Here is a 21,287-nt window from a genome sequence, read left to right as displayed (position 1 = left end):
CCTTCCCCACATTGCTGTGATGATGCATTGGTATAGGTATGCAGTAGCAGAGCACAGTAATCATGACTGATGCCCCTCATCACTCGCTCACTCTCAATCCAACCTGTTTGGAAATGCTTCACTGGAAAAGGCTGTTATGCGTCATAAGGTGCAGAAAGACAAAGCCTTGTAATAGCAGTCCAAGAATTTTAATAATATATTTTTCTTTCTTTCTCTCTCTCTCTCACTCTCCCCCCTTACTCCTTTCCCCCCCTCTACGTCTATCTCTCTCGCTCTCTCTCTCTCTTTCTCTGCAGTCACTCTCACTCGCAGGGCTCGATGGCGGCGGTGGTGCGTGGCAGCGGTGAGTGGTCGTGCGGCCGCTGCACCTTCCTGAACGCCGGCGGCTCGCCACGCTGCTCCATCTGCGAGGCGCCCCGGCAGAAGCCCGACCTCAACCACATCCTGCGGCTGAGCGCCGAGGAGCCGCGCTGGGCCTGCGCCCGCTGCACGCTCACCAACCCGCACGCCGCCGGCGCCTGCTCCGTGTGCGGGGCCGCCCCCAACGGGCCCCAGCTGGCCCTGCCCCAGGCCCCGCCCAAAGCCGTCACCACCATCGCGCCGCCCCTGGACTCGCCGGCCACACCCAGCCCCGGGGAGCCCCCAGCAGGGCCAGTGGAGGAGCCGGTCAGGAGGATGGAGGTGATCGCCAACGGGGACGTGGGGGAGGTGATAGGGGGCTGGGCGTGCCCACGGTGCACGCTGCACAACACGCCGGTGGCCATGTCGTGCTCGGCCTGCGGCGGCCCCCGTAAGCTGTCGCTGCCCAAGATCCCGCCGGAGGCGCTGGTGGTGCCAGAGGTACGCACGCCGGTGCTGGGCTTCCCTGGACACGTGGCTGCTTCTGGCCAGACCCCGCCCCTCATCGACCTCACGGAAGACACGCCCCTCCCGGCCACGCCTGAGCCGGTGGTGACGCCCCTCTCCGCCTCGGCCCCGCCCACGTCTCTCCAGAACAACCCCGTGCCGCGCAGCAGGAGGGAGGTGCCGCCCCCCAGCAGACAGTCCAACGCAGATGCCAAACACACACACGCACACACCACGCCTGCTGCTACCGTCGAGCCCTTACTAGGCAAACGTCTGAGCGTGCTGGAGGAGGAGGACGCCCACCCGCACTCGCACCCTCACGCGTACACACACACCCCCGGCCCAGTCACCTCACCGCCCTCCTGGAAGTGCCCCGGCTGCTCGGGATTGGCCGGCGGCCGCTGCGAGGCCTGTCGCTCAACCATACGCTCCACCTCTTCCTGTGCGACAACCTCATCGACGTCCTCTTCCTCCTCCTCTTCCTCCTCGTCGTCGGCACCCGGGGACGTGATCGACCTGGTGGGGGAGTCTGTGCGCTTCACGCCGGCCTCCCCCTCCAGCCCTGACTTCAGCTCGTGGGCCTGCTCCAAGTGCACGCTGCGTAACCCCACCTCTGCTCCTCACTGCTCGGCCTGTGGCTCCTCCAAGCTGCACGGCTTCTCCGACCCCGCCGCCACCCCGCGCTTCCAGCCCTCGGCCCGCTGCTGCCCCCACTGTGGCCTCCCTGGCGCCTGTGGATGCAAGCCGTCCTCGGTCCTGCCCACCGCTGCCCCGCGCAAGACCGCCCGCGTATACCCTTCCCTCGCCGTGACTTCCTCGTCGTCCTCGTCCGCTCCTGCCGCCGGCCCCTCGTTGGCGATAGTGGCGGTGGTGGGGGGCCAGTGGGCGTGCCCGGCATGTACGCTCCTGAACGAGGGCCGTGCCAAGCACTGCGCCGCATGCCACACGCCGCAGCAGTACCTGACGCTGCGCAAGCTGGGCAAGCCCCTGAAGCGCAGGGAGAGTGTGCACGTGGAGGCCCGCCGCCGGACCGACGAGGGAGAGGCCAAAGAGCTGTGGGAGAACATCGTCAGCTTCTGCAGAGAGGTATGAGCGCAGAGAGTTAGTGTGTGTGTGTGTGTGTGTGTGTGTGTGTGTGTGTGTGTGTGTGTGTGTGCGAGTGTGTGTGAGAAAGAAAGAGAGAGAGAGATCGAATGTGAGTCCTCTCATGGACTGTTTGATCTGCTCAGAGGAAACTGTTAAAGAAGACCTATTATGCTCATAATACATTTTTTGAGGTCTACTATAATATATTAACATATATTTCATAATACTGTACATCTATTGCCTCTATGTCTAAAGCGCTCCTGTGTCAACAAGCCCGCCCCACTCTCCATGAGCCCAGTGTCTTCTGACTGGTCAGAGCGGCACAGCAAAGTACCGCTTGAAAACCAGGTACAATTATTTGTTAGATTTATCAATGATAATAAATGATCCGAAGTTTATGATTGAAGAAGGTTTTGATTGATTAGACTGCTTTTCTGTAGGAAACTCTATTTTGCTTTTTAGGCACAATTTTCAAGCTGTACTTTGCCTTAGAAAATTAATTCCAGTGTCTGGTGGTTTCCAAGCTGTTTGTTGTCCCAGGAACGGACATGCAGTCCTCAGCAGGCAGACAGAACTCTGCATAAAACCAGGGAATTAGAAACTGACCTAGCCGGTTGGTCATAACATTACAGCTTGTAATCATAAATCCATCTCTACACTTTTACACTGTAGAAAAAAAACAGTGGGCCTGCATATGGTTAGCAATTATCAACCATAAGATAATTTGGCAAGTTAGCCTGCTTAGCTACAGCCAACTCCGCACTTGAACACTCATAGTGGCTACCTTGTTGTTTGTTTTATCACAAATCCACAAATAGTAATGCCTGCTTACAGGTTGTGAACCTGAGTTTCCACACAAAGCTGTTACTGCTCTGTCCTTCAGGAGTAAGAGCTGCGGAAACCCAGCATCAAACTGAAGACGTTTTTGAAGCAGTCTTCTGTGAAGCGCCCGGCACACAGTAAAACACAATATCAAACAAAAACTTCTTTGTTGTTCTGCCTTTGGCAGAGCATACAAAGAAGATTTCCCCTCACCACACAGAACAAAGCATCTTCTCGCCATGGTTACAAGACTGAACCAACTCTTCCCGGCCTCCAGTAGTTGCTGTTCCTTGTGTGAGGGCGTGCCAAGCTTGCCACTAGGTGGGCAATAGATTCTGTTACGAGATTGCATCATCTTGTAAGGAAAAGGGCTGGAATTCCAACGAGGCATTACAGGCAGCTGAGAACTGGTTTCTATGGGAGAGAGTTACTCCCTCTGGCTTGCATTTTGGGCTTTGATACTTTGCAGACCGTTTATGTGCGGGAAGAGCTACATAACACACTACAGGAAAAGGGAAAAGCATTATAGGTTCTCTTTAACTTATCTAAGGAGGTATGGAGAGAGAGTGAGTGAGTGTGTCTAAATGTATTCTATCAGGGATTAAAGTTCTCAATAGCTACGGCAGATTTCCGTTAATTGGATTCCAGAGAGGCCGTGTATGAGATCAGTGAAGATCTGAAAGGGGGGGGGGGGACACGAGGTGAGGGGTGTGTTACTGGACCAGGTGAAAGGCAGCTGATTTGTACAGGCATGGGCACTGTGAGATGGGGATATTCCCAAGGACCATTCCCTGGCAGGGGGCCCTCATTAGATCATAATTACCTATGTTATTATCATATATCAGTAAGTGTCATTAATGTTACAATTTGATCAACTTTTAAATTAAACATACAAAAAAAATAATTAAACTATAATACAACTATTACATTTACATTTACACAGCAAAAGATGGTCTTTAACACATTTGTTGTAGTGCATCATATTATCTTATATCTATTGAATAGTTAGCCTATTCATCAAACAGAAACTGCATTCAAATGCATATAGCGAATCAACATATGAGGAAGAGAGGTGGATGAACCTTTTTTACATGTTAACTTATGAGCACAGCGGGTTAAAAAAAAAAGCTCTAAAAAGGCGGATCTAATGTGGAGTCTCTAACTTTTTTTAACAAATTTCCGTCAGAGGATGTTTTGTGCTTTTATCCCTGTTGTACACATTGATTGTGTAGCCTGAGGAAATACATGCTTAGCTAAGCTGATGCAGAGATGCAATAATTGTGTGAGTGTGTTTAGGTGTGTGTACCTTCGTTTGTATTTTAATCATGTTCAAATGTTTAATGTGTTACGGTGTGTATGCGTGAGAGTTAATGTTTTGTGTTAGAGAGCAAGTGTGTATTTGAGTGCTTTTAGGGCGCGCTCGATTCACATTGTGCTATGGTTGATTGAACTGTGTGCTCTGATGTAGCTAATGTGAGGTGTGAATGTTAGCCTAGCATTTCATTGTGTGTGTTTGTGTGCAGTGATTTTGTAAATCATAACTTCAGGGTTTCGCACACCTTTTAAAACATTCTAATAGAAACAATCAGAAGTTGTCACAGTCACTGAGAAGCAGCCGACTGGGCCTGGAGAGGATGATGGGAGTGCGGAATCAACCTGCTCTTTAAAACGAGCCCCTGAGTCAAGCCCCCTGTGACCCCTCATTTCCAACCTTAGCTACGTCTTAAAAATAGCCCAAATTGGCAAGAAAACTGCAGACAGGGCAACCCAGATATGCGTGCATTTCTACTGAGGTCAGTGAGTGTGTGTGTGTGTGTGTGTGTGTGTGTGTGTGTGTGTGTGTGTGTGTGTGTGTGTGTGTGTGTGTGTTTCAGCCATATGCGCACAAATCAGGTTTGTTAAGTGTGAGTGTGAACACTGACACATGCAAGGTGTCAATGCCATATTTCTACAAACCAAGTTTGTGTAAGGTGTGAGCCTTCGCACATGCAAGAAAGAGAGAGTGTGTGTGTGTGTGTGTGTTTTGGCCCTTCTGCACACGGCTTGCTGATCCTGTGCATTCACTGATGCTGAGTACCTGCCTGACGGTGGCTCTAGTTGTTTTGCCCTGGTGAGAAATCGATGACTGCAGCGCGGATGAGCGAATCATTTATCATCCTGTTGAAACAACTGTCTGAAGCGCTAGCACATGCTAGCATTAAACACACTAGCCTCTGAGCCAGACCCCGCCAGAGTACCCCTACTGATCAGAGCTCCTGATTGAAGTGGCATTTACCCCCCAAAACAACAACAGGCCCAATTAGTGGAGCATCAGACTAACATGTAGATGATTTGCTGATTTGTTTAGCATTTTACACTCTAAGTGTACAAGACAAGGGGAGAGTGTTCTTTTGTGTCTAGACCTGTGGGAGTAGTGACTTCAAAAGGCACTGATAAAATGCCGACATTGCGGAAGGCTCGTTTCAAAACACCGGCCTCCCTAACCATACTGTTTGAGTTTCTTTTCCCCAGGTATTATGAAACTGATTTAATTGTCTGCCTCGAATGAGACAAAGCGTGCAAAATGGGGAGGTTTGTTGAGAGGGTTTATGATAAAGCAGTCTTTCTCTGGTCCTGCTTGGCGTCTGAAGTACAGACTGAATACATTCAGTGTGATTTTTAAGGCCCTTGATTAGCCCAAGCAGACACTCCGCTAATGAAGAGTGCTTCTGGTGATTCAGTCAGGTAAACATGGCAGGGAAATTAGGGGACTAAATTAGGCTGCATCCTGTCTATTATGACGACCACTAGTTTCATCCAACTAAATGGCTGGGTAACTCTGCAGAGAACTTTGGTGCGTAGGGAAAAGCCCTGTTTGTGTCTTGAAAGATGAACATGGGAAGGCCTTCAAACAGCTGCTGGGTCATTGAGCAGGGCCCTCAGCCTCCTTAAGTGGAGCAAGGTTTTTGATTAATATCACTACAATCACTTGCTGAAGCTTGTGGATTGCTCTGTGGAGAAATCTACTTGTAAACTCTTCACAGTGAGAGTTTCTGGATGAAGTGCCAGTCGAAGACTACATAGGCACATAGTATCTTTGGTTAAATCATGAAGTCTGAAGTGAAAGCCATGAATGTCTACATAGTGTTGTATGGTGTATAACAGTAGGTGGTTCAGCCGAGGCTCACGGTGTAAGTGACAGAATCCCCCATACAAAGCTGAAACGGATCCACAGTATTAAAGTTTGAACATTTTGCTGTGTGTGTGGGCCACCGTAGGGAAGTATGTGTTATTCCTACGTAGTGTTCGTTTTACCTGTAGCTCTTAATGTGAATGGAGAAATCTTCCCCTCTTTTCCGTTGACTTGTATGTGTCCATTAAATAGCTAGTTAGATAAGGCTGAGTAGCATGTGTATAAAACGACAGTGAATGGTCCAGGATAATGTTGTCAATTTCTCCTGCATCAACCAAAGAACGGTCATTCTACTGCAGCTGATGCTTTATGTACGGCAGTGACTGATAATGATGACAATGGTCTTCCAGGGTGCTAAGGTGCAAGGGCCAATAGGTTTTAGGAGACTCCCAAATCTCAAAGTCAAAGTCACAGGCGAACATCCTTTCCCCATTAACCACGTCTCTGACCTTTCTGGCTGTCCAGTTTATTGTGTTCTGATCCACCATTGACTGAAACAAATTCCAAAGTCAACCATACCAATCTACCCATCCTTAAGTGGTCACATATTAGCCAACACATGAACACACACACACACACACACACACACACAGACACTCACTCACAATCCCACTCAAATGGAGTCATCTATGTAGAAGAGTAGAGTGATGTGATGTCCATGTTGTCAGGCCTGGCTCAATCTCTAGTTGAGTGGCAGTCCGAGCGATTACGGCCTCATCCTCCAATTGGAGATTCATTAAACAGAAGGGATATGAGCCTGGGCAAATTAATAAATGACATTTAATCAAGAAAATCCTATTACTCTCCAATGATGGTGGACAACCAGAGTTGTGTGGTTATAGAGGTGCAGGCGTATATGCACTCACACACACACACATCTGCCCACATACATAGTATAAAAATGAACATTTGGGGCGTGAAAGGGTATCTGTTCATTAGATTGAGGAACCTTTGGTCTGTAAATTGAGATGAATGTTCATTTATATAAGCAAGTGTGTGTGTGTACATGCATACATACAGCTAACAGAAAAGGCTTTTGTCAACTCCTATTTTTCTTTTCTTTTCTATCTCCCTCTTTTTCTCCCTCTCCCCCTCTCTCTCTCTCCCCCTCACTCTCTCTCCCATCTATCGCTCTCTCTCTGTTCTCCTCTCCATCTCCCTCTCCTCTCATCCATGACTCTGTGCGTTCACACTAAGGTGAACTCAGTAGTGTATTTTTAGAAACAGTCATAGCAGCAATTATACAGCTCCCCAAAGCGGACATAATCACACACACACACACACACACACACTCCTGCAGGCATATAACTCAATGCACTTCATCCGTAGATTGTGTGCGCAAATATATATCTTTGTGTGTATGTGTGTGTGTGTATGTGTGTGAGATAGTTTGAATAATGCATGGAGTTGGATTGTGTGTAGGAAAGAGAGAATGAGGAAGTCAGATATAATAAAAATAATGAAGTGTGTGTGTACGCACACACATTTCCTAGAAATTGAGGTTTTATCATAATGCTGTATAGCGAATGAAGGGAAATGATGGGCACTAGCTGAATAAGTGACCTCTCTACTCTCTTCTCTCGCACACACACACACACACACACATACAAAAACAAGGTCTATTCTGCTTGAGTGGGATGCTTGTAACCAGTGATTTGGCCACTGTCCCCAAGTTGTCCCCAACTTATCCGTGTGTGGGTGCCTCTCTCTCTCTCTCTCTCTCTTCTGTTTGTTTTGTGATTTTTGACCTTTATGAAAGTGTGCTCGATGAAGTGCAAAGCAAGCCTCATTAAATACCATTTTAAAAACATGAAGAAAGGATTCAGTTTAGTGGCTGTAGTTGGAGAAGAGAGTTGTTCAGAGGCGCTTGACGTGGTACACATAGGATTAGATGGATTGATGAGGCTCACAGTATGCTAGATTTGTGTGTGTGTGTGTGTGTGTGTGTGTGTGTGTGTGTGTGTGTGTGTGTGTGTGTGTGTGTGTGTGTGTGTGTGTGTGTGTGTGTGTGTGTGTGTGTGTGTGTGTGTGTGTGTGTGTGCTTTTCAGTGCCAAGGCAGTATTCTGTTGTAGTTATACCAGTGAAGCTCTCATTTAATTGAACGTACGACATGGACATGGCATGTTTGTTTGTGTCTGACTGTTCAGGAAATGTAACATGAAGAATGCAGTTAGTAATGGGTTTGTGTGTTTGTCTGTGTCAGAATGCGGTTAACTTTGTGGATGACAGTTTCCCACCGGGTCCTCGCTCAGTGGGCTTTCCTGAGAGTGACAGCGTCCAGCAGCGAATCAAGAAGTGGCTCCGCCCACACGAGATCAACTGCAACAACTTCAAAGAGCGTGGTGTCAAGTGGAGTGTGTTCCGGACGCCCCGCCCCTCGGACATACTGCAAGGACTCCTGGGAAACTGCTGGTGGGTGATGGTGTGTTTTCTAGTGTGTGTCCAATGAAGAGATATTTAAAATGAGAATGTATTGCATCAGCACCATTCAAATGCTTATCATTTGGCAATATTATCTTTACTGTCTGTGTGTGTGTGTCCATTTTTACCTGTGTGTGTTTGCATGTGTTTGTGGTCTTTCTTGTGTCTGCTGTTCTTTAGGAATGTCAGTCCTCTGGTAAACATAAAGAGTCCCTCTCTGCTGTCACACCCAGGCACTCATAATCCTCTTGCATGAATTCTGTGTGTGTGTGTGTGTGTGTGTGTGTGTGTGTGTGTGTGTGTGTGTGTGTGTGTGTGTGTGTGTGTGTGGTGTGTGTGTGTGTGTGTGTGTGTGTGTGTGTGTGTGTGTGTGTGTGTGTGTGTGTGTGTGTGTGTGTGGTGTGTGTGGTGTGTGTGGTGTGTGTGTGTGTGTGTGTGTGTGTGTGTGTGTGTGTGTGTGTGTGTGTGTGTGTGTGTGTGTGCGTGCGCGCGCGCGTGATCAGTGGTCAGCCCTGAGTTTTTGACCATTGGGCACTCTGAGATACATTCCCCCCCCCCCCCCCCCCCCCATCATCAGCTGCAGGTCTACTTTGTCCTCTGTTCAAGGACTTTCTCAGATTGGACTCTGGGCCCCAATCACGGAGCCCCCACCTTCCCCAAACACACTAACACCCTCTCCCACGCTCACTCGCTCACCCACTCACTCCCCACTAACCTCCTCCCCTCTGCGGACTCACTCGCATCTAGTCTCTGAAACACAGAGGCTAAAGGTGGATCCTACATGTTATTTCAAATGTGCTCACTTTCAATGTTCATCTCTGTGATCTCCTCTCTCTTCTTCTCTTTTCTTTCCTAGTCTCTCTCCCTCCCTCCCCCCCTCCCTCCCAGATCTGTGCTTGTTTCTCTGTCAGCTCTATACAGTTTCTTCTACCACTGGACTTTTCTCACACACACACACGCACGCACACACACACGCACGCACGCACGCACGCACGCACGCACGCACGCACGCACGCACGCACGCACGCACGCACGCACGCACGCACGCACGCACGCACGCACGCACGCACGCACGCACGCACGCACGCACGCACGCACGCACGCACGCACGCACGCACGCACGCACGCACACACACACACACACACACACACACACACACACACACACACACACACACACACACACACACACTCGCACACACTCGCACTCTTTCTCTCTGTCTATTTTTCTATTGTTCTGCTGTTTCAGACCTCTTCCCTAGGGACAACCAAGCACTACTTGTTTTTTGTTTGTTTGTTGTTTTTGGCCTGCGGTAACATTCCTCTTCCTCCCCTCCTCCCCTTCAGGTTCCTGAGTGCGTTGGCGGTGCTAGCGGAGCGGCCCGAGCTGGTGGAGAGGGTGATGATCACGAGGACCATCTGCACTGAGGGGGCCTATCAGGTGCGCCTGTGTAAGGACGGCACCTGGACCACCGTGCTGGTAGATGACATGCTGCCCTGTGACGAGTATGGCTATCTGCTCTTCTCACAGGTACCCTGTGTGTGTGTGTGTGTGTGTGTGTGTGTGTGTGTGTGTGTGTGTGTGTGTGTGTGTGTGTCTGTCATGAGTGCAGCTACTTGCTGTGTGTGTGTGTCTGTCTGTCCGACCTGAAATGAGTACAGCTACTTGCTGTGTGTGTGTGTGTGTGTGGGGGGGTGTGTCTCTCTGTCTGTCCTGTAATGAGTTCTGCTACTTGCTGTCTGTCTGTGTGTGTGTGTGTGTCTGTCTGTCCTGTAATGAGTGCAGCTACTTGCTGTGTGTGTGTGTGTGTGTGTGTGTGTGTGTGTGTGTGTGTGTTTAGGCAGTTCTGGCACAGAAATGCTATCCCTGGACGTTCTGTTTCTATTAAAGAGGACACAGAAGGTGCGTCTTTAGCAGAAGGCTGATTGGATGCATCAGGCCATATGTGTGCATGTAACATTGGGGACGCACATTTAGAAAGAGGCTATTTTTACAAGCTAGCTCCACTTTGTTCAGAGTTGCCATTTTTGGCCACATCACAAATACATCAGTGCTGTATACTGGCCAGGTTTAAACAGTCATATAGAAGGACTTGGCAGAATGCTTGTGTTTTTCTGAATTCTCTTTCTCCCCCTCTTTCTCTCTCTCTCTCGCTCTCGCTCTCTTTCACTTTATATATGTATATATATATATATTTACTCAGCATGAGGTGTCATCTTTTTTGGACCATATAGAATATGTAGACCTGAATGGCTATATACTCATCATCTCTGTCCCAGTCCCAGAACTCAGGAGCTTCAAAGGAGTTGTCTGAGGCTGCTGAAAAAGTGAGCCAGTGGTTGTGGCAGAGACGCTCACACACTACAGGGGGTTGTGAAATAATCTAACCTAGAACTGAGATGCATGAAGTCTTGTCTGAGTCTTGTCTATCTTGTTGTATCTGTCGTTGTTTCTGGTAGTGACATGTACCATAACCGAGCAGGGTTAGAGTCTTCAGGAGGTGTCATGGGCCTAATTCAACTAAACATTGATAAAGGAAGATGCTTGCTTGGAAACCTAGTGAAATGCACACAAAGGCAGCTTTGTTGTTGTTGTATCCTGCTGCTCAGGTTCTGTGGTTGGGCAGTCATGTTGTTGTGTTTAGCAGTGGTGGGCTACAGACAGTGCATGTTGTACTGTGAAGGAAGGCCTTTATGGGTCGTGGGTACAACATGCCTTTCTCCAGTCGATTGTGCATTGTTGTTAAATTGGTTGCTGGCTATAAGTACTTGCATGTGACAGCGGGAGGATTGGCCGCTGTGGGAAGTACCCAAGCAGTACCCTTTTCCTTTCTAACTAAAAAAATGTAATTTGCCTGTGTGTGTGTGTTCATCCATCAACTGTGCCCTAAAGCTAAACCCCTCCATGGTAGAATACCTCTCTTTAATCTCTGTTATTCTATTATATTGTGGCGCTGGGGTGTGTGTTTGTTTTTAAACCCTGATCTCTAATGTGCCTGTCAATGTAAGCTCACTGTAATAGCACTAGAGCAACAACATGATAACATCTCTATTGTAAATCAATAGAATCTGGATAGGCAACCCAGCTGTGTGAGTGTGTCTGTGTGTGTGTCTCTGTGTGTGTCTCTGTGTGTGTCTCTGTGTGTGTGTGTGTGTGTGTGTGTGAAAGAAGAAGCTGGTGAAATGTCTCTTTGCATGTGTGTCTGTGTTGTTTTTACTCTTTTACTCTTTACTCTCACTCTCTTTACTCTTGTCACTCTTCCAATCTCCCTTCTTTGGTTAATTTCGCTCAACATATCTCTCTCTCTCTCTCTCTCTCTCTCTCTCTCTCTCTCTCTCTCTCTCTCTCTCTCTCTCTCTCCCTGGTTCCATCTACCTATTAACCCTCCTCCCCCCTGTGTCTCTGCAGGCCCAGCGCAGGCAGTTGTGGGTGGCTCTGATCGAGAAGGCTCTGGCCAAGCTGCACGGCTCCTACTTTGCGCTGCAGGCCGGCCGGGCCATCGAGGGGCTGGCCACCCTCACCGGTGCCCCCTGTGAGTCCCTCATGCTGCAGGTCAGCTCCACCAACCCCCGCGAGGAGCCCATCGACACAGACCTCATCTGGGCCAAGATGCTCAGCTCCAAAGAGGCTGGGTGAGTAACAACTGGAGGGAGGGAGGCAGGGAGGGAGGGAGGCAGGGAGGCAGGGAGGGAGGGAGGGAGGGAGGCAGGGAGGGAGAGAGGGAGAGGGAGAGAGAGGGTGGGTGGGTGGGTGGGAGAGATGGAGGGTTGGTTGGTGAAGAGGTCGAGAAAGAGATGTTTCAGAGATGTGACCCACTTTCCTCTGCAGACTGTTTGTCTGTGTGTATTCTTTATTTTTTGTCTGTTGCATTGGAAACACAGTTGCTGACAGGGTCATGACGTGTCTTACAGTTTAATTAAATTTGCTTGGCTGCACAATATAGTCCCTTGAATAGAAATGCAAAGCAAGGAGGTCATACTGCTTTGACTCAAGACTTAGTAAGTGAAAGTGATTGAATCGATGATGAGTGGGAGGGGAGGGAGACTGCAGGGATGAAAAGAAAGCAGCAAGATTAAGAGAAATTCCGAGACGGACGGATGAGCATGAAAAGAAATTACATGCACACAAAAAGGGAGGAAGACGTAGGGTGAGGTTACAGACACACACACAGAGATAGACAGAATGAAATGGAAGTCACATAGGCTTTTTAAATGTTTAGTTTGATAAGACTTGAAGGGCTTGCCTTCAAAGCAGCGGCAGTCCTGCAGGTGTTTGCCCCCCGCTGCTCTGAGCCCCAGCTGGTGCCTCATCACACACACACACACACACACACACACACACACACACACACACACGCTGCAGCTGCAGACACAGACACAGGCCTCCGCTGGGGGAGGCAGGACTATACACTATCACTGGTACTTGGACATGTGACTCTGTGTCTGTTATGTAGTGGTAGATGGCGGGGGGGGGGTTGTCATTGGTTTGCAGTGTTGCTGAACTTTTACCTCGGATGTTTTGTTTCTCCTGCAGGTTCCTGATGGGGGCTTCCTGTGGGGGCGGGAACATGAAAGTGGATGATGTCGTGTACGAGTCGTTGGGGCTCCGCCCCCGTCACGCCTACTCCATCCTGGACGTCCGAGACGTGCAGGGCTACAGGTGAGGGGTCGCGGGGTCATCCATGACGAGAGCAGAGGGGGGAAGCAAAGGACTATGGGTAATGAAAGACAGCAGTGTATGTGAACAGTTTCGACTCCAGCTTCAAAACAAGCCGAGCAGTCACCTGTCGCGACATGACCTGCAGCTCACAACAGGCAGCGCCTGGTTACCGTGGACGCTTGCATAAACACATTGGCTAGACACTGGCAGACTCTTTCCTTGTTTATACCAGCAAGCTCGTCAGGCTAATGTAGTTAGTCAGCTATCAAAGCCTCTGACTGTCTTGCTGTGTGCCTATTAGCGATTAGGGAGCGCAGAAGTGACATTTTTAAAACCAGTGTCAAAACAAGTGAGGTTATGTAGAACTGTTTCTAGGCGATCCCTTCTTTCCCTTGTTTTAAAATCTATTTTTTTATGGTCAGTTCATTTTTTGATTGAGACGTAAGACATTACTTTGCCCTCCCTTCTACCAATGTAGCCGTGTGATTTGACACAGTGAATCTCTGGTTAGACCATTAGCTGACTTGAGCCATGGTTTGGGTGCCATTGTGAATCTTTACTCCAAATTGGGCCTTAAATTCTATTATGTCACATGTTCAAGTCAAGCTACCGGCTGCTGCAATATGAGCAAATTCAACACGAGTCCCCCGCTGTCATTTTAAGAATTCCGTGTGTTCCTAGGCTGCTGCGACTCAGGAACCCCTGGGGCCGGTTCTCGTGGAACGGCAGCTGGTCGGACGAGTGGAGCGACTGGCCCCAGCACCTGCGTCACGAGCTGATGGCCCACGGCAGCAGCGAGGGCGTCTTCTGGATGGAATACGGAGACTTCATCAAGTATGTTTGTCTGACAGCTGTCAATCAACTCACCCCCTCGGGCCTACTGACCAACACACACACACACACACACACACACACACACACACACACACAGCGTTGGGTGGGGGTTGGCTGTAAATAAGGGACAACTCTAACCAAGACACTACTCCCTTATTTAGTACCGCACCGCTACACAATATTAAGCCTATCCGATTGATTTCAGCTGATCACATTTTCTCCATTCATGAAAGCTTGGTGGTACCCTCCATGCCCTTTGCCCTGAGTCTGTGAAAGGTACATTGTGCTAAAAGCACAGCCTCTCCAAACAGGGCAAGACAAATGTGATTCTGTACGTGCATGACCCTCAACAAAAACTGAGAATGCCCCTAAGAGCACTTGGCCAATTGTGCGGGTGAGGGGGTGGGCTGTTTGTCAATATACAGACGCTTTGTCTTCGAGAACAGCCTTGGGGAAAAAAACAGACAGAACCCCCTGTTGTTTTCCCAGGCAATGAAAAAACAGTTGGTCCTTGCCCAGGACTGAAAAGATATTGGATAGCATCTAGCAGTAGCCCTGTTGCTGGCTGAGCTGTTCTGTTCTGTTGAAGTGGCACCACTGGTGCTCAGCTCAGGAGATGAAAGGGAGAGAGGGTGACAGAAAGCTCCCAAAAGGAGGTGAACAGGACTCGCAGTTCCCCCCGGAGACTGAAACATCACTGCACAGAGAATGTGGGAGTCGGTGCACTCTCCTGCAGTAAATGTTCTTCCCCATTGTAAACACTCCTTCCTGCAGAGGCTGACAGTAGACTCCCTCAGCTGTCCTGCAGTGAGATGGGAGACAGCACGGAGATGTCTGTGAGCACTGAGCCGCAGGATGTGTGTGTGTGTGTGTGTGTGTGTGTGTGTGTGTGTGTGTGTGTGTGTGTGTGTGCGTGTGGCAAGACAGAGGTATTTTCAGGATTACCTTTCCATTAGTGAGTCATTAAGGCCTTGAACAGGTGACAGCACTCCCAAGCCAAACAGTTGACGCAGTCAATTAAGCAGGGCTGCAGAGAATCCACACTCACAGACGCACTCACACACCCATACACACACACAGACAGACACACACAAACACTGCACATTTATACTTTGATTAGGCACACCAGGAATCAGTCTCTGAATATGTGTACTGTATTGTGTGATATTTCGAAACACACACACACACAGTGTGAGCAATGCCAGTCTGGTCAGCTGTAATATAGACAGCCACTCCTTTGTGTGGTCATGTTTTATTCAGATGTTTAAGAGTTGCACACAAGAGGCAAATGGTACACTGTGTGTGTGTGTGTGTGTGTGTGTGTGTGTGTGTGTGGCTGTATCTGTGTGCTCTGGGTGTACAGAAGAGGCAGTATCCTTTTGTTTTGTCATATTGGCATAATCTCCTTTTCTATGCTTGGGTATGTATGTTTTTTGTAAAACTGCAAGTTCAGTCTATATTAATATTAGGTCTTGAGTCAGAGAGAGAGAGAGTGAGAGAGAAAGAGAAAGAGTGAACCAGAGGGGGAAAAAGATGAGTGCTGGAAATGGTTCTGAAGAAATCCTGACTCGCTGCTTTGACATAAAGTCTCACTCCAGGGGTGTCTCTGAAAGAGCCGACCCACAGAAAACCTGCTGCCCTCAGAACCCAGTGTGGCTTTCAGGGGGAGGGAGATCTGAAGCAGCCGGCCATTTCCTCACACCCACAGCCCCAGAGTTCATAGAACTCCCGAGTCTGCACACACACACACAAGCACACACATGCACACACATGCACACATACATTCACAAACACATGCACAGATACATTCACACACACATGAACACACACATGAACACACACACACACACTTACAAACACACACACACACAGGGACTCCAACATGACCTGGGCAGGCCTTACATCACATAGGAGTCTTTACAAAGAAGGGGTCATGTTCATGTTAATATTTATGGTAATGAGAAACAACAGCAGCAGCAACAAAAGCAACAATGATGGTAAACAAATTCATTTCCCCCTGTGCTTTTTTGGTTGAAATACGAGGAATCAAACTGGGATAAATGAGCTGGCTGAGTAACTTCGTTAACGTATGACAAATTGTTAAAGCGGTTAAATTGTTAAAGAGGTGTTTTAGAGGGTTTAGAGGTAACTTAAGTCGCTGCGCCGGGCTCGACTTGTTTACCCTGAGAAAGTCTGTCCGCCGCTGCCTGATAAGAGAAGGGGTGTTGGGTTGACCGCGCGAGTGGGTATCACTAAAACCCGTGCCGACTGGCTGCAGTATGGGGGATATTTGAACCTGATGGATATCTTTAGCTTGTGGGTGTGTTGTTTGTGTTTGTGTGGGTGTGTTTTGTGTGTGTGTGCTTGTCTGTTGGGTTTGTTGTGTGTGTGTTTGTGTGCGTGTGGTTTGTGTGTGTGTGGGTGGTGTGTTTTGTGTGCGTGCTTGGGTGCGGTGTTGTGTGTTTTTTGTGTTTTGTGTGTGTGTGTGCGTGTGCGTGTGTGTGTTGTGTGTGCGTGCATGCGAGTGTCACGCGCCTGAGATCTGCCTAGGGAACAAACGTATGCAAACATATGCAGCCAAGCATTTGAAACCCTCGCCCAGTGCCGATGGTATCAGTGGCTGCGGCAGCCGTTTGGTAATTGTGCTTAGCCTTGGCAGCCGTGTGTGTGTGTGTGTGTGTGTGTGTGTGTGTGTGTGTGTGTGTGTGTGTGTGTGTGTGTGTGTGTGTGTGTGTGTGTGAGGGTTGTGGAGCCACAGTAGGACTGAGGAGGAAGCCTTGCCCACTATCAAACAGCACAGGAGGCTGATGTCAAGCTAGGATTGTGTGTTTGTTGGTATGGGTGACCGGGTCCACAGTTCTGAGTCCAAATAATCCCAATGAATGTGGGGCTTTTGTCAGGTAGAATTCACCCGTTTCCAATGGACCCTGTATGAATTTTACATTCAACCACCCTGAAGCACAGTGGGTGCATTCAACTTTAATTTCAGGAAATGTGAGATTGTAATGCTAATGTGGATGCTGACCTGTGTGTGTGTCTGTCTCTCTGTGTGTGTTTCTGTGTGTGTGTGTTTGTGTGTGTGTGTCTGTATGTGTCTGTGTGTGTTTGTGTGTTTGTGTCTTTGTGTGTGTGTCTGTGTGTGTTTGTGTGTGTGTGTCTTTGTGTCTTTGTGTGTGTGTCTGTGTGTGTGTTTGTGTGTGTGTCTGTGTCTCTGTGTGTGTGTGTGCCGTAGGTACTTTGACTCGGTGGACATCTGTAAGATCCACTCTGACTGGCACGAGGTGCGTCTGCAGGGCTGCTTCCCCAGCAGGGCCAGTGGGCCTATCACCGTCACCTCCCTCACCGTGCTGGAGAGGACCGCCCTGGAGTTCGCCCTGTTCCAGGAGGGCAGCAGGTAGACCAAGCACACACACACACACACATACACACTCACACTCGTCACACTGGCCCATTTCCCCGTGCTCTGGCTACACTCAAATAGGCCATTACACAATGTTTGAACCAGCCTGTACAAAAATTAAGCCTAATTCTGTAAAAACAACTAGTTCATCAGTGCTCTTCTCTTTTTTGCTCACTATTTACGGTTCCTTATTTGTGTGTGTGTGTGTGTGTGTGTTTGTGTGTGTGTCGGTGTACGTGTGCGTGTCGGTGTGTGCTTGTGCGTGTGTGTGTGTGTCCCAGACGGTCAGACACAGCGGACAGCCACCTGCTGGATCTGTGCATCATGGTGTTCCGGGCGTCGTTTGGCACAGGGAACAAGCTGACTCTGGGCCGGCTGCTGGCCCACAGCAAGCGCGCGGTGAAGAAGTTTGTGGGGTGCGACGTCATGCTGGAGCCTGGCGAGTACGCGGTGGTCTGCTGTGCCTTCAACCACTGGCAGATGAACCTGGACAGCCCCTCCACGCCAGGTACATTGAAGCACCTCTGGACACACTTGCGTAGTTCCATTCACTCATTATACACGCACGCATACACACACACACACACACACACACACACACACACACACACACACACACACACACACACGCTCACTGACACACACAATGGTTTGTTCCTCCGCAAAAGATGGGTTTTCGGGCTCTGGACTTTCTAAAGCACCTAAAGACTATTTATTTTCACCTATTGCTTAGTCCCGCCTCTCAAGTCATATGAGCCAATCCTGAGCTTACAACTCCGTAGAGTGGCATCAGAAATAGTTTTTTTTTTTTTTTTTTTTTTTTGGTTTAATGCAGATGGAAGTTAAAAAGAAGGTCAAACAATGTGCATGGGGTAAATGCACCTATCGAGATCGCCTCTGTAACACACTTAGACAAACATATACACAGTATCAATGTAAACACTTTGATCTGCTGTGCAAACATACACCAGCCCTTTGCATCGTGTGTGTGTGTGTGTGTGTGTGTGTGTGTGTGTGTGTGTGTGTGTGTGTGTGTTTAGTGTCCAGTCCCACCAGCGCTCGGCGACCCAGTCAGGACTTCCCGGGCTTCATCCTGGCCATCTACAGCTCCCGGCAGGTGATGGTGGAGCAGGTGGAGGCCATCTCAACCACGCTCGCCGACGCCATCATCCTGCTCACCGAGAACAAGGGGGAGCGTCACGAGGTCAGACACACTCCTCTTCTGTGTGTGTGTGTGTGTGTGTGTAGAAGGAGAGAGAAGGCCTCTTTGGTTCGGTTCTGTTTTTGCTCTGCAGTGCAGTGTGCAGCAGAAGTAAACACTGAGTCAGATTCCGAAGAGCAGCTCAAGACCCAGGGTTCCCTCAGTCATGGAATATGGAAGGTTTTTGGCCTCTATTAAAGGGGCAATTCAATGTGCAATTTGCAAATGCATTGAAATATTTAATTTGAATTGCGTTGAAATATTACATTTTAATGAAGTGCATATCATTGCGCCCCCAGTAATTGCATTGTGTGCATCACCACGCTTTTTCAGTGAAGACGTAATTTTCCTCATTCAGTGACTTGGTTCACTTGATTTTCTGGTGAAAGGTTGTTGATGCTTCACTTCAATTGCAATCGGATTACACCAGTGCGGCTGGTGGTTAGAACAAAGTATGAAGTATAAAATGGTGAACACAAGAAAGCTAGGGGTCTGGGGGCGTGCTCCCCAATATGATTTTTTTTATTTGTTTAAATAAGCTGTGAAATGGTGACTTCTGGTGAATTTTGTGGAAACAAATTGGACAAACCTTCACCTTATTCAAGGTATCACATATTACTGCACTCAAACAGTATATGATTATGCTCCCTAGAAAGTACTGGACTTTTCACCTAGTACCAATGTCTGTAGTGCGAGCAGTTTCTCTATCTCTAATAGACATTTACATTTAGTCACTTAGCAGACGCTTTTGTCCAAAGCGACGTACAAGGGAGAGAACAGTCAATCTAAGAGCAATAGAACCTGGTGTAACAATAAATACTGCTTTTTTTTTTTTTAGACATAGCCTAACCAGCCCATTAGAAAAGGAATGGAAAAGGTTGCCTCATTTTCATGCAATAAATTCAAACAATAGCACAATTTTGTGTGCTTTTATGTCGTGAAAGATCATAGAAATGTCATGAGGGGTTCTTGAAAAGTCACGTCAAAGTTGTGAATGAGTGGAAGCCCTGGAGCCTCCACTCACACAGGCCCATCACCCCAAGTGCAGCACCGCCCAGCAGCGGTGCATCAATGAGCTGTCATGGTTGAGAGGTCCATCAGTCTGGCCGTTTGGAAGCAGAGAGTGCAACTGTGGGAGAGATGGACAGAGCAGGACGGTGGGTAGGGAGGGAGGGAGGGATGGGTGGAGTGTGTGATGGGCTGTTTTTTTATATGTTTGTTTACTTGTCTCCGTGGATTTGTTTGGCAGCGTGAGACCAGAATGTCAAGTCAACAAAGCCGTTTGAGTTGATGCAGGGAGAGATGATGATTGTGGTAGTGTGGAGGTGGGAGAGGGTCAAATCCACCGGCTAGAATGGCCAAGAGGAATCAGTACCCACACATACGTTTTTTTCATGACGCTAAGGAAGGAAACATAATGACTTGTGTGTAGGTTGTAATCTTAGTCTCTGAAATAGAAACAGTATTGGAAAGTTACAGCCATTGTTGTTAGAATGTGAATGATGCGTGTTCATGAAGTCCGTTTAGCTGTGTGGTTTACACTGTAGACGGCGGTATCTAATGTGGAGACTGTATAGAGGCTGGTGATTCTAGTGTGGGGAGTGTAGGGTGTTGGGCAGATAAGGTGTGGATGGTGCTAATGGATGAACTTGAGAGAACAGCCTCATGACTCAGTAATGAGCTCTATGGAGAGCCAATAGCTAGGCCTGCACTGGACTGCCACTTTAACTTTAGACGTCCACACCCATTTACACTTTAACTTTAGACTTCCAACGCACATTTACTCTCCCCACTCACACTTTAACTTTAGACTTCCACACCCATTTACACTTTAACTTTAGACGTCCACACCCATTTACACTTTAACTTTAGACTTCCCTCACCTATTTACTCTCCCTACTCACACTTTAACTTTAGACTTCCCGCACCCATTCACTCTCACAGGATTTACAGGTTTACAATAAAAAAGTGAGTCATTCTCTGTCGGGTATCTGGTCAATGAGTTGCTTAAGCTGTCTGGGTAAACTTCAATCTTAGTGAAGGCATGTTTCATTGTAGCAACTCCTCCATCGCCCCCTTGAGGACAAACTGGTACATGACATCAGATTAGATTGAAGCGCAGAAGTCCACAGATATGAACTCTGAAGCGTAAGCCTCTAAGATTTCTACTTCGGTTTCTGATAAATTAAACTGACACCTTCAGCGTGAATTGCAAAGTGTGTGAAATGAAGAAGGCTTTAGCCCGCACCCTTCCTCTCACTGTGTTGATTTGTAGCCGCGAGGCTGTGATTTCCAATGTTTTTTAAATTTTCTCTCAAAATTCACATAGTGCCAGGCTAGTGAGAATATACATTTTTTTTTTTTTTACTGCAGGACAGCTGCTTTCTGTATGCTTAAACTTTAGCAGCATTTGATTAATTGAGTTCTGCACGTCATATACGGCTGGAGCTCATTAAGCAGACTGGCGCAGCTATTGCCCTTATTCTAAGGATGACAACAGTGTCAATTTAAATTCATGGTGTCCTTAAAATATGACCTACTGAAAGCAAGCAAGCGAGTCATTTTCAGCTGATTTAACACACTGTTAAATCTGTTCATAGAAGAGTGCTAATGTTATCCATCATACCCCAGTCAGCATGATAGATGGAGAGAGATAAACGCACAAATTTGAAACTAGAAAAAAGGCCCGTAATTGAATAAAAAGTGTACGTTTAATGAAGACTGAAGTCTAGTGTAATGAATTTGCTTGTTACTTGTTATTGTATTACCAGAGTCTTTTATGCTTCCTGTGTGAAGGCTTGTTCATTCGCACTAGAACTGTTGGGAATAATGTTTTGAATAGAA

General features: G+C 48.0%; 1 protein-coding gene across 3 annotated transcripts in view; it reads left to right on the top strand.

Annotated features, from left to right (window-relative positions):
- The window catches only part of capn15 (calpain 15), a 34,954-nt gene that overhangs the window by 11,145 nt on the left and 2,522 nt on the right, over positions 1-21,287 (top strand). For 2 of the 3 annotated variants that reach the window (XM_080835979.1, XM_080835977.1), the window contains exons 2-11: positions 297-1,932; positions 2,188-2,280; positions 8,131-8,339; positions 9,696-9,879; positions 11,758-11,981; positions 12,883-13,008; positions 13,690-13,842; positions 17,075-17,236; positions 17,524-17,750; positions 18,283-18,446. In XM_080835979.1, coding sequence (XP_080692105.1) covers positions 319-1,932; positions 2,188-2,280; positions 8,131-8,339; positions 9,696-9,879; positions 11,758-11,981; positions 12,883-13,008; positions 13,690-13,842; positions 17,075-17,236; positions 17,524-17,750; positions 18,283-18,446 — 3,156 coding nt within the window. In that variant the 5' untranslated portion in view covers positions 297-318. The remainder of the gene's footprint in view (positions 1-296; positions 1,933-2,187; positions 2,281-8,130; positions 8,340-9,695; positions 9,880-11,757; positions 11,982-12,882; positions 13,009-13,689; positions 13,843-17,074; positions 17,237-17,523; positions 17,751-18,282; positions 18,447-21,287) is intronic. The other variant, XM_080835978.1, reaches the window with a different exon arrangement.

Source organism: Sprattus sprattus (genome assembly GCF_963457725.1).
Source record: "Sprattus sprattus genome assembly, chromosome: 3".
Lineage (NCBI taxonomy): Eukaryota > Metazoa > Chordata > Actinopteri > Clupeiformes > Clupeidae > Sprattus > Sprattus sprattus.
This window is presented reverse-complemented; position numbering and strand designations above follow the sequence as displayed.